Source organism: Lepisosteus platostomus, chromosome 20, assembly GCF_059453375.1.
Source record: "Lepisosteus platostomus isolate fLepPlt1 chromosome 20, fLepPlt1.hap1, whole genome shotgun sequence".
Classification (NCBI taxonomy): Eukaryota; Metazoa; Chordata; class Actinopteri; order Semionotiformes; family Lepisosteidae; genus Lepisosteus; species Lepisosteus platostomus.
In genome coordinates, this window is record NC_142630.1 from 17,366,005 (window position 1) to 17,379,772 (window position 13,768).

A 13,768-nucleotide genomic window follows, 5' to 3' on the forward strand; every position below is an offset into this window, starting at 1 on the left:
GTGGTGAAGGGATGGTTGTGCTTGATAACCATGCAGGATTCTCTGGTCAGAGATACAGTCCTTGCTCAGGCCTTACACTGATCTAGATATAGCAGCCAGGTACTTATAACTAATTTCACTTCTAAAACCCCGAATGCTTTTACAAACACTCATGGTTTACTAGGTACTCAAGACAAATGATGATAATTTTGTATAAATATCCTCATTGCCTCATCTCCTCTCGCACCAAACCCCTGTCCACAGAAAACAGTGATTTGGGATGATGTCATCTTAATGAGGAAACTGGAAACCAGTTTTGCCAAGATATTCCTGTATATATCAGCTGGTTTGGCTTATTGATTATTATTAATTATTATTCTTATTAATGGAGTTTCAGGTGGAAGGTTAGATCCTGATCTCAGACAGTCCTGCTCACTTACTGTTTGTATTGTATGTACTGTATATAAGTCTCACCCAGGTCTTCCCTGGCTCAATCCTTGCTATAGTGAGGTGTGTGTGAGGGGTTGGGCAGCCTGTCCTCACAGTTGGACTGCTGTTCCTTCTGCTAGGAGAGTCACACTGTCACCTTCATTCAGACCAGGCAGAACACCTGACAGGTGGCCTAGGAGTGCTCTGAACACTGTCCCTGGTCAGCACTGCCAGAGTACTGAGAGGAGATCCAGGCTTGCTGAACCTCACACCCACCACCCTCTGCCGCTTGGACCTCCGGCCCAGGAGAGAGCACGGGATGCATGCTCCCATCCTGCACAGTACAGGACACAGATGGAAAGAGATAGAAACTATACCTTTATTAACTTCTTTCAGTTATCAGCTTGTGGTCTGCCGCTCACTGACTTCAGAGTTGGTGCGACAGTGCCTCTGCATTACAGTGGAGCCTTCTACAGAAACACCAATCACAAGAGATTTATGCTTCAGTCTGTTTGTCTTGGTGTGCCAGTGCTTCTTCGGTATCAACAGTGGACTCTGTGTTATTTAAATTATTATTATTAAAAATAGTACGCTCCCCACACACCAGCTCTCAGTGGGGAGGAGAGCAGAGTGATGAAGCCAGTTCATAAATGGGGATTATTAGGAGGCCATGATTAGTGAGGGCCAATGGGAAATTTAGGCAGGACGCCGGGGTTACACCCCTACTCTTTTTGAGAAACACCCTGGGATTTTTAATGACCACAGAGAGGCACGACCTTGGTTTTATGTCTCATCCAAAGGACGGCACCTTTTTACAGTATAGTGTCCCCATCATACAAGGCCATTAGGGCCCACACAGACCGCAGGGTGAGCGCCCCCTGTTGGCCCCACTAACACGTCTTCCAGCAACAACCTTAGTTTTTCCCAGGAGTCTCCCATCCAGGTACTGGCCAGGCTCACACCTGCTTAGTGGGTTTTCCTTTGTGAGTTGCAGGATGATATAGCTGCTGGCTATTTCCAGTGAGAGTGTTGTACTGTTCTGACTGTGAACAGTGTGCTGTGCTCGAATGGAAGCACAATGTTGCTCTGCCCATAGGAGTGCAGACAGTTCCTTTCAGCTGCAGAGAGCTCAGCCAGTGCTGCCCATCTGTGAAGTGAGTGCATGTGATGTCACTTCCTACAGGAACTGACTTCCTCATGGGCTGGGAGTTAATGAGTAAACAGAAGCCTGCCCTGATAGTAACTAGATCAAACAGTACCACCCCCCTGCTGGATATCTCCCAGGGCTGCTGGAAATACTCCCATGGGCAAAGTTTTCACAGGGTGACATTGTGCTGATAAGGGCTCTGATGTGGGAGAAGGTGTCCCAGAGAGCACCTTCAGGTTCAGGCTGACCTTGCTGCTGCAGTGTTTCTCTACAGGTCTCACAGCCAGCTGGCTGCACTGAAGTTGCTTTTTAAAGTTTGTCTCTGTGCAGCAAAGCTAGAGTGCACTTCACCTTCAGTGTGTGGTGCCACATCTACTGTGTTCAGTACCAGAATAGCCATACATACTATAAGTAGGATAACTTGATTTCTTTGACAAAAGTATGTTTTCTGATAATGTAACTTAAGCTGCCATTCCAGATTTTTCTGCCCACACAAACTTTCCCCATTACGCTTGAAATCTCGTACCTGCACTAATTTTTTTCAGTGTCCACACTGTCACACCTTTTACCACTCTCACACACACTTCAGTTTCAGGGCAGCATCACTGTGTTTAGAAATTAATTTATTCATGGAAAACAATCCTTGAAAATCCAGGTCTTTAAATAACACACAAGTTAAACCTTTTGAAGCATTTTGTGAATGATGGGTGAATTGTAGTTGTTCACCATCAATAATTCAGCACATTTCTAACCAGAGACATGCATTAATAAACAGAATTATACAGCACACAAGTGTTAACAAATGAGCTGCTCATGCTGTAGGCACACATGTAATGCATTAAAGATGAGCTGTAAGCTGGAGTCCGATGACACCTGGAAACAGGCTGCACTCACAGACAGGAAAGGAACCAGGGATCCTTGCATGTAAGTGATCAAATCCTCATTCCCATCCTGTTCTGTGCAATTTGGGCCTCTTGCCAATCCACTGCACCTGCCTCTTAGTAATTAGCAAGCAGCACTCAAGTGTGTCTGAGATTTCAGCTTTCCCGCAGACACCCTTGTGCGTCAGTCGAGACACACCTGGCACCCCAGTGGGCAGAACAAGTATCGCTGCAGTGGACACACCCCTGTGAGAAAGGAGGGGTGCTGGTCCTCCAGAGGTCCGAGTCTTCTCTCTGCATGCTGGCTTCTGTGGGCAGAGAAAAGGGCTCTTGATGCTCTGCAGGTTAAGTGAATGAGAAAAGGACAGACGGGAGACCTCACACTCTCAGCTTCTATTGTCACAGAGAGAAGACGACAGGGCAGGATTCAAGAGTGGAGCTCAGAGGTGCTCAGCTGTGTGAACAGGCCTCTTCTGCACCCTGCAGGGCTCCATACAGAGGGCAGGCACTACAGTAACAAGCACTGTATTATCCTAATCATTCCTCGCATTTATATATCTCGCATTTTTCATCTAAAAAGATTTCAAAGCACTTTACATGCAGGTGGGGACTCACTTCATCCAGCACTGAAGTGCAGCCCCACTGGGTGATGAGGGGGAGGACTGAGAAATTGCTTCACCAAGTGCATTAAAGAGAACTTTCAGGAGGCTGGATTGCTGAAGCTTACAGTACAGTTGTATTCTTTCATGACGCACAGGTTAACACCCCTAATCTTATGGAGTGTCACAGTAAGTAGTCAGGACATCAGTTTTACATCTCATGCAAAGGTGGGCACATCCTACAGCACCATACTGGTCATCGGTCACTATAATGGGGCACTAATTTTGAAAATCTGGTCCAGAAGGAAATTTGCCACCTCCTTATCTACCAGTGCAAGTCTCATTCTTTTGACTTTCCACTGTAAAGTTAAAATCCTATCTGCAATTCCAAACAGCGCGTTCATAAATTCTTTGTTGTCAAGTAATTTAATGTAATCTTTTTGTTAACACTGAAGAAATACTTTGTTGATGTAAATTGTCTATTTTGGCTGTCATTCCAGCATGCCACATGTGTGTGCGTGGCCCAGCCTGTAATCCAGGAGACTGCTGGACAGCAAGGTGCAGCTCTGACCAGCCCCTTCCCAACGGACTGCTCTGTGTTAACCACAACCTTCACACAGCCCCAGGCAGCTTCAGGAGTTCATGGGGTGCAGATCCCTTCTCTTAAAAACATTCTAGTCTACCCTCCTGCACTATGGTTTGCAAACACTCCTGGAATGTTTTGAAGCAGATGAAGTTAGAAGGTGCAAACATATTCATGCTGAGCTGAACTCTGCAGTCAGCCAGGGCTGAAACCTGATCCTTTCTGGTGCGTAGGGAAACAGCCGTGGGCCAACCTGCTGCAGCGCGTGGGATGAGAGCACAGAAAGGAAGACCCGTCGTGTTCAGACATGAAGGCTGCCGTAAAGCCACCTGGTGAAGAGGACTCGGAGGCCCAGGAAACTCTGACTGTCCAGCATGAGCACCTAGAAATTTCTGGACTTCCTGATCTTTTATTTGTCTAAATTTAATGAAAGCAGGTTTAAAATTTTCTACACTTGAATGAATAATGTATCATTTATTAATGGCTTGGAAGTTTTATGTCACAGAATCTCAACATGGTCTCAGAACGGGAAGCAGCAGACTACTAGGCCTCCCAGGTGGCTCAGGCAGTTAAAGCTCTTGCTTGTGTGCAGGACGAGCTCCATGACCACAAGCTCAAGACTGGCTCATGTCAGCAAGTGTCTGTGACTGACTAATTCCACGGTGGGCTTAGTTATCTGGGACTCTCTCAGGCCCTAGTGACACAGTCTCAGTCTCCTGGACACTTGCAGAGTCAGAATGCTGTGGGTGAGGGATGTGTCTCTCCTCCAATCAGCGCTGAACCTCAAGAATCACTTGTCTGAGAGCTTACTCAAAGGTGGGCTGCTGGTTATAGCAAATTTCTTAAATAATTAATTGCATTTATTTAGCATTTTCCAGCCACAAGCATCTCAAAGTCTTCACATGCCCTACTGTATGGTACGTCCTTTCAGTGATAAGCTATTTAACACTGTATGCTAGACAAGGAATCGTCTGGCACTCCTGTGAAATGTTGTGCTGATGCCGTGCTCAAGATTCAGAGAGGAGGGTTGTGTTCTTCAGTGCAGCAGGTGGGCCAAGGTTAGCAGTTCTCTCAGTGCCTGTCTCAGGCCAGGGTCTCAGGCCACTGTCCAGTATCCGGACCCTAGTATCCTGACCCCGGCCAGCTGAGCTCTAGAAAGAGCCTCTGCAGGCTGTAGTGGGAGGCTCTTTCCAGGCAGGTCTCCCAAACATTTGCCAGAGGGCTGATGTTCTTCCAGGAAAACCTCATCTGCACTGCTGTAATACTACAGTGTGACTCAGAGACTCGGAGAGAAACTCTGCTGACAGGTTTTGCACTTCTGCTTTGTTTTTGTGCTCTATAAAGCTTTTCAGCTTTTCCCACACCTCAGTGCAATTACTCAGCTAGCCCAGGCCTGCCAGCTCGCACAGAGAGCACAGTCTGAGACAAGACAGACAGCTCCCAGTTACTCCCAGCCACACCGAGAGCCCATCTCCTGGTGAGTCAGAGCTTCATCCTCTTTCCCATCGCCCTGCCCACGCCCCTTTCCCCCTAATGGGCTTCATGTTAATGTTAGGTGCTCATCAGACTCAATACAATACAGACCCAAGTCACAGCTGAAGCAAGGCAGCACTGGGGGACTGCACTGGAATAGCAGCACTGACTCAAGGAGATCCCCCTTTAGATCAGGTACAGGTTAGGACTCTCCGGTGTGATTTATGAGCAGCTCCTGGCAAAGACAGGAGGGTGAGACAGCAGCCAGATGCCTGCATGGCACCTGGGCACATTGTTGCTGCTTACGGGGTCAGTATGCACATTTCCTGCAGTTTTTCAGTTGTTATCTCATCAGTGATCTACTGTCATGATTTTCCAGTTTGTGTCATTTTTTGGACAATGAATTACATCATAGGAAGCTTCCCCGGCTCTGACATATCTGTGCAGATCTGCAGTCCCCTTCCCCAAGATACTTGCCAGCAGCCATATCACCCTGCAACTCAGAACTGGCAACCCACTGAAGCTAAGCAGGTGTGAGCCTGGCCAGTACCTGGATGGGAGACCTCCTGAGAAAAACTAAGGTTGCTGCTGGAAGAGGTGTTAGTGGGGCTAGTAGGGGGTGCTCACTCTGCAGTCTGTGTGGGCCATAATGGCCCTGTATGATGGGGACACTATACTGTAAAAAGGTGCCGTCCTTGAGATGAGATATAAAGATGAGATATTGGCCTTTACCAATCATGGCCTCCTCATAATCCCCATCTATCAACTGGCTTCATCACTCTGTTCTCCTCCACACTGATAGCTGGTGTGTGGTGAGCATACTGGTGCACTCTGGCTGCTGTCGCATCATCCAGGTGGGGCTGCACACTGGTGGTGGCGGAGGGGATCCCCATTACCTGTAATGCGCTTTGAGTGGAGTGTCCAGAAAAGCGCTATATAAGTGTAAGCAATTATTATTATAATTATGGAACAAGTAATAGGTTTATTCCATGCTGAAAAAAAGAAGAAAGAAAACACAACGTTTTGGCCGTGGCACACCTGACGCAGCTACCCACCTGAATTATTATAATTATTACACTCAGTACTCTAAGACTAACTACTTCTGGCCTAATGTGTTGCGAAGGTCAATTTCTCCTGCTAGAACAGGGACTCCGTGCCCTGCATGGTGCATGGCGATTTGTCTTTCTGCACTCTCTATCCTGCCACTCCGCCCCCTTGGAAGACACACCACTCTCGCAGCTCGTAGTCCCTGCCTGCTGCCACGCCCTGAAAGAAAGAACACAGATTTCTCAATCCTCCTGCAGGCGACTTCCCCAGCTGGAATGACAGCAGCTCACTGGTGATCAAGCTCACAGCCTCCGCAGCTCAGCCCCCACAATGCAACGGAAAGAAACAGTGCCACCTGCTGGTCTGGCATGCTCCTCTGTAACTGGAATATAACAGTAGTTCACATAATGAAAGGTTGATAGTTTTGTTCTGTGTTTGTCTGTTGTGCGTTGCAGTAGTGGGCTGTGGGCTGCAGTGCAGAGGAGCACTGCTGCCTCATGGATCCAGTGTCTTGAGTTGAATTCTGTCCAGGAGCTCCTGTCTGTGTGGAGTTTGCATGTTCTCCCTATGTTCTCAGGGCTGGCCAGGTGCTCAGGTTTCCTCCCAAAGACACACATATTAGCTCTGATTGTCTCCTCTGAATGGTCGATCAGGATGCTCTCCCCATCTCATCACCACCCGCCCTGCACACCTCTCCTGTGTCCTGGAAATGGGGTCTGGCAGCCATTAGCCAATGCCTCATCACACTGACCTTACTGTACCAAAACCTGAAAAAGCACATACACTTGGTTCACACCTATAATTTGACATTATAATCAATGAAACCCCCTGGGGTGGTACGTTAATCTCTTGCCTCAGGTTCCCTCCAATATTTCGCCCAATGGAAAGAGCACAATTTCTGTCTTTTAAATTCATGTCATTAAACCATCTGCCCCAAGCCGAGGTGCAGACAGTACCAGAAAAGGAGAACTTGTCTGGATGACGAATCAATGTAACAAAACTAGACATGCGAAATGGAAACAATACTAAGAGCTTCTGAAGAACTTGTTAAGATTTGACATCTGGAAGGGAACTTCCTCATTATTGCCTTCTATACACATCTGAAGAGCAGCACATTCTCACACATTCACTTGTAAGCGTGTTTGCAGATTCCCAGTTTGTGACCACATTGGATAGCATTGTAAATCCTGCTGATTAAGGAAAATAAAAATCCCTCCCTGGGCTGTAACAAACAGATTTCCTCTGGTGTTGGGGTACTGTGGTGTGTGGGACACAGCAGTCAGACAGTGAAGCAGAGGGCTGTCGTTGAATTGATCATCTCTATTCTACATCCAGGAGTGGAGTATCTGCAGATACTGGAGCTGTAATTAGGAGGCTTGATGTAATAACTCATTCAGTTCCAAATTGGTCATGAAAAGAAAATATTTATTGCATCAAAGTAAACAAATGAGAAATATTAACTTACATAACAATAGCTGCAGGGTAATAAATTGTTTTGGGAAATAGGACAGCCACAGCTCTAATTTTGGCAGCAGTTGTAAAACATGTTGAAGATTTCAGTGCTAATGCTGTAAGATCATACACAGCATGAAGCTCTTTGTCAGCATCTCAGCACAATGTGAAACCTTATCTTAGAGTATGAACGTGCTCTAAAATAAACCTCAAGAGTTAAGCAACAGCTTTCTGATGAAAACTTTGAACCTCAGACTTCCTAATATCTTAGAAGGATTTCAGTTTACTGTCTATTCCGATTAAGTTCAATGTTTTTATGTCTGCAGGACTCTTTATATCCTCATACTTAACACAGAGAATAAGTCTTAATTGTATACCTGGCCAAGTTACAATTATATTTATGATAATTTTATAGGTCACTGAGTGAAACGTTGTGAATACCTACTTCACTATAGCTCTTGGAAATAATACATGCTGTCCAAAAGCTGCGTGGTACAATGACACTATAAAAAGAAAAGCTTTAACGTACCATAGAAAGCAGACACTGTGACTAAAGAGCCAGCTGCTGTTCCGAGGCTGTGCTGCAGCTGGTGTGCTCAGTCTGAGAGATTTGCTTTCTGGACACAAATGAGAGCTCATTCGTCCCTTCATTGACTGTGGAGCTGGAGATGTGCTGGAACAGCTGTTTAATTCTGGACACCTGGAAGCTGCTTCGGAGATTCCGTGCTGCAAAGGCGTACAGCATAGGGTTAACGGAGCTGCTGAGGAAGACCAGAGCTGCGGAGAGGAATTGCATGGACAGCCTGATGTCTTCCACCCGATCTGCAGCTTGAGGATGGGATTCCGTCAGTGAGAGATGCACCAGAGACAGCACATTGCACACATGGTGAGGAAGCCAGCACACAACAAAAGCAACAACTACACTCAGGATGAGTGCCGTGGATTTCTGCTTGGACTTGAAAGTCATTTGCTTAATCCTTTTCCACACACAGCTGTAGCATATGGAGAGAACAGAGAAAGGAATGACAAAGCCCACTAAGGTCTCCAGTACCAGGCAAACAATCTCCTGGCTGGCCGAAGAGAATTCCTGGAAAGTGCATTGCTGAGTCTTGTTTTCTTCTCCGATAGTGTGCGTTAGAAAGCTTGGGATTCCGAACAGGAAGGCCAGGATCCAAATGGCAACCAGGACCTTGGTCATCACACCTTTCCGTCTCCAGTCCTGCAGGGCGAAAGGGTACAGGACGGCCACGAAACGCTCCACACTCAGACTGGAGATGAGGAACACGCTGCTGTACATGGAGGAGTAGATCATGTACACTATGGCTTTGCACACGGCCTCTCCAAACACCCAGCTGGCCGCAAAGGAGTAGATCCAGATGGGTATGGTGATGAGGACCAGCAGGTCGGCCGCGGCCAGATTGAGGATGAGCAGCACGGTGTGGGAGCACGGCCGCACGTGGCGCAGGATGGTCCAGATCACCAGCAGATTCCCCGGAGCGCCAACCAGGAAACACAGACCCAGGATCACACATGTCAGAGCCTTTTGCCAGGACAGCTCTTCTGGATCCATTTCATTGTCTCCATGGGTGGTGGAGCTGTTCATTCTGCGTCGTCTGACTCCTGAAGCAAAGCAGGGAAGTAATGCAGTGCAAGCAGCTTCAACTTCCCTTTAATCTAACTCAGACGCAAAGAGGAGAAAGTCCAATTTTAAATCATAGCGAAAGAGAGAGAGAGACAATGAGTCAACCCTTAGAGACCTCCACAACAAGAGTCCCATACAGGACAGTCAACACTCTGGGCTGGGAGAGGCCTAGAGCATTGCAGCAGACTGGGTGTAGAGAATCAGCTGGAGAAAATATAGGCAGCAATACAGCAGTCATTTGCTTAGTCCAAAAACATGTACAGACATTCAATGTAATTCATCTCTTTTCTGTGCAGCTCCTGTGAACTGTCATTTATCAGACTTCATTTTTATTTCTTATCACTCATTTACTTATATTTGCTCATTATATATATCAATGTTATATACTGTAACATAAAGAGCATCCTGACAGCATGGGGATTAGTGTTGCTTCCAGACAACCCTTGAGTCCTGGGATGGACTTTGAACAGGTATGCATTCTGGGAGAAGTTGCATGTTTTTTATAAAGTTATACTCGAGTCCCCAGTGTCCCCCCAGAATGCTGTACAGGTTAGTTGTAATTTCTTTGTTAATTGCCTGCCTTTATGAGTGTGGCTCTGTGATTAATTGTCTTCTAGTGTAGGGTGGATCCTGTTTTGTACCTGTTGGGTTACACTCTGGCTCACTGAGATCCTGTACTGGACTAAGTAGTTAATGAAAATGGATGGATGGGTAATACAGTAGATTAACAGTACTGTATATGTACTGAGCAGAAGATAACCATGAGCTATAACTGCAACAAATTCACCAATTAATCAGGAAAACAACTAATCTTTTTTGTAGCAGATGCACTGATGTAGACAAACTCCTTATCCAGATTATCATTCATCCTCGTCAAACTGATGATGGTCTACTGTGACATTCACAGGTTAATAGAGTGTGTGGCCAGTGCTGGAAAAGGTACTAGCCACACATCTGAGATGCACACTTTCACCAGGCTGTAGGTCCTCTCTTGTGAGACTGTCCCATCCTGTCACAGTCAGGACAAGCATGTGCCTGCTCACTGGTCTCAGAGACCAAACTGTCTAGCTGCTGACAGATGACTGCACAATACACTGCAGGAAAGAACTGTAGGGACATCTTCAGACTTCCAGCATTTCGCATTACTTTAATGCAATATTTGCACAGTGATGGTTGCAAAGTTGGTCTGATTCCAAAAGATTTCCACTTACACACTAAAAATACAACAGGATGCACCCTGCATGATAAAACAAGAGCCATAGCATTTCTAAGACAGCTTGGTTGACCACATCAGGAAAAAAAACAATAAAAGAGGAGAAGATTAATAAAAAACAAGGCACAGAAGTACTTAAACCACTTAGGGAAAACAGAACTAAACATAAAGGAATAACTGTCTCCATAAAAGATATGAAGTATTGCATCTTTGTACATTTGTACGGAGCGTTTATAAACTTGCAAGTCACTTCAGAAACATCTGTCAATTTCACTCCTCTCCATATTTTTGGAAGACATGATTATCTCCTACGTACAAAATACACGTAGCTTGTAGACTTTATTCTTCTCTGAGGTGAAATTATAAAAATCATTCTGTTCTCTGGATTTCTAAAAACACAAGTGTAGCTAGAATCTACTAAAGCCTTTGCTTAAAACCATTATCGTGGTGTTTTTTTGCATTTTTAAAAATAATGCAGCTCAGTTTACAAGAGGTTCTGCAATAAACCTCCTACTTTTCTTTTCATTTAGCACAGTGCTAAAGTTGCACCTTTTTCATTTTGAGCATCTAGTCCAAGCATCCACAGTTACAAAGTGCTCCTAATCCTCAGTATCTTGGATGCTCCTGCAGTAAACCAGCGCACTCCCCTCCCCTCCAGAGCCGCTCTGCCTGGGGAGATGGTACAGAGCTCTTTGTGGTCACATTCACAAGAAGCAGCTTCCTCTTGGCTAGAGCTTCCAGGCCTCCATAGTCCTGAGCCACCTTTAAAGAAGCCAGTGAAGACCCAGACAGACCCTGCAGGCTACACTCTAGCAGAGAAATTACATCTGCAGGTGAAGCCCTGGAGGAGAAGAGGCGGCCATCTCCAGCGAAGATCAAACTGAAGCTGATGTCTTGCACTCAAGAGCGAGGTTGCACGTGTTTGACCTGCCTGAAGAAAGGGTGGCTGGACCCCTGGCTCCAGAGGTGTGGGTGGTGATCTCCTGGAACAGCTTGGTCAGCCTGGACTCTCTCATTCCGCTCCGGAAGCGGCGGGCAGCGAAGGCGTATAGCACGGGGTTAACAGAGCTGCTGATGAAAGCGAGGGCTCCGAAAATGAAGACTGCACTGTGCACAAATTCCTCCAGCTCTTCCGGATGGTCTTGCAGTAAGGAGGCCAGGCGGATCATGTTGAGCACGTGGTGAGGGAACCAGCACACGACAAAGGCGATGACAACGCTGACAATCAGGACCGCAGACTTCTGTTTGGTCTTGAAGCTTAGCTGCCTTATCTGTCTCCCCACACAGGTGTAGCATATGAAGAGAACAGAGAAAGGAATGACAAAGCCCACTAAAGTCTCCAGCACCAGGCAAACCATCTCCTGGCTGTCTGAAGAGAATTCTTGGAAAGTGCAGTACTGTGTCCCGTTTGCCCCCCCAACAGTATGTGTTAGAATGACTGGAGTCCCAAACATGAAGGCCAGGATCCAAATGGCAACCAGGACCTTGGTCATCACACCTTTCCGTCTCCAGTCCTGCAGGGCGAAAGGGTACAGGACAGCCACGAAACGCTCCACACTCAGACTGGAGATGAGGAACACGCTGCTGTACATGGAGGAGTAGATCATGTACACTATGGCTTTGCACATGGCCTCTCCAAACACCCAGCTGGCTGCAAAGGAGTAGATCCAGATGGGTATGGTGATGAGGACCAGCAGGTCGGCTGCGGCCAGATTGAGGATGAGCAGCACGGTGTGGGAGCGCGGCCGCACGTGGCGCAGGATGGTCCAGATCACCAGCAGATTCCCCGGAGCGCCAACCAGGAAACACAGACCCAGGATCACACAGATTAGTGAACCTCCTGAAGCCGAATAGGCATCACTGGAGCTGAAGTTGTAAGAGGTGGTGTTCATCTTGACTACAAGAGCGAAGTGAGGAGAGACAAAGTCAACCTCAAGCACGAATCAAGGAAAGAAACCCTTCCTCAGTTTCTTTATCCGTCAGCACAATTCAGGATCAGTTCTGCTTCCCTAATCTTACATCTTGAAACTCAAGTGACATGATCTGGTGAGTAATAGAAGACACTAACAGGAAAGCAAAAGGCAAGACTGATGCAACACTACAAAGAAAAAACATTTCAAAATCGCAGCGTCAGTTTTCTCTGGAACATAGTTGTGTGAAATTCACAAATAGTGAATGACTTAAAATGTTAAAGCAAAACAGAATGCAAAGTATTAAGTGTAAAAATCTTTTTGTTCAGAAGCTGAAAAAACTTGTTTCATGTGTCCTTACTCCTTACACACAAGGTGTGAAAAAATCAAATGAACTAACTTTCTCAACACCAGTTAAGATGCGAACACACAGATTCAGGTATTCAGGACCCTAAGAGGCTGTGCAGTTTGATCTCGACCATGATACAAAAGTCACAGATGAAGTTTACATGACTCATCACTTACCTTACTATTCACAATATAGCAAATAATTTGGGGTTATTTTTCTACATTTTTAATGCAAAAAAAATATCTTGCATTTCTGTTCTGCCATCAATCTCCTTTCACCAAAAAGCTCTCCCCAAATGTCAACAATTTTAAACTTTGTAAAATAATTTCAAATGAGTCACATGTCATCTCAGTGGCAACCATGTTTTCCTTTTGACCACAAGAGAAGCTGGTCAAGTGGTCAGTAAGCAGGAACTGGTGACTGTGACCACAACCCGACAGCACTCATGCTTCACAGACGGTGAAACTGCAAAAGCAGCACTTTCTGAGAAGCCATGAGTGTGTTTTTCAAATAACTCAGTAGTTACAGGCCTGTCGTATTTCTATATTCAAATGTGTCACACACACCTCATTGCTGTACGTACACTATTTTATAAACAAATTCACATTTCACTTGGTGGAAATGTTGTTTAGCAGGTAATTCTTTGGACTATAATAATAATACTTGAAACTTACTTGACAGGTAATGGGGACTCTCTTCCACCACCAGCGTGCAGCCCCACCTGGATGATGTGACAGTAGCCATAGTGCACCAGTACACTCCTCACTCACCAGCTCTCAATGGGGAGGAGAGCAAAGTAATGAAGCCAGTTCAGAGATGGGGATTAGTAGGAGGCCATGACTGGTAAAGGCCAGGGCTATATTAGGTTAGGACATACAGAGAATTTAAAGTGGAACTGCAATGTTATTTTTATATTTTGAATCGGTATTGATGAGTGCATTTTACTGAAATGTAAAGCTTTAGTGTACAGTAATGTTGAAAACCTCCAGGTTTCCAGGTATGTGCAGTGCCATATTCTGCGATTCAGAACGAGGCAACAAAACGTCCGGTGACAGATAGCACTG

The 13,768-nt window shown here is 46.0% G+C and overlaps 2 protein-coding genes across 2 annotated transcripts; both read right to left on the reverse strand.

Moving 5' to 3' along the window:
* Nucleotides 1-7,542: 7,542 nt before the first annotated feature.
* Nucleotides 7,543-9,193, reverse strand: LOC148644689 (leukotriene B4 receptor 1). Its single transcript, XM_088613880.1, has one exon. The coding sequence runs from the start codon at nt 9,191-9,193 to the stop codon at nt 8,141-8,143; it is 1,053 nt and encodes a 350-aa protein (XP_088470006.1). The 3' UTR covers nt 7,543-8,140.
* A 2,127-nt stretch (nt 9,194-11,320) lies between these two features.
* Nucleotides 11,321-12,824, reverse strand: LOC148644690 (leukotriene B4 receptor 1-like). Its single transcript, XM_088613881.1, has one exon. It carries the CDS (start codon nt 12,335-12,337, stop codon nt 11,321-11,323), a length of 1,017 nt encoding a protein of 338 aa, XP_088470007.1. The 5' UTR covers nt 12,338-12,824.
* Between the last annotated feature and the right edge of the window lie 944 nt (nt 12,825-13,768).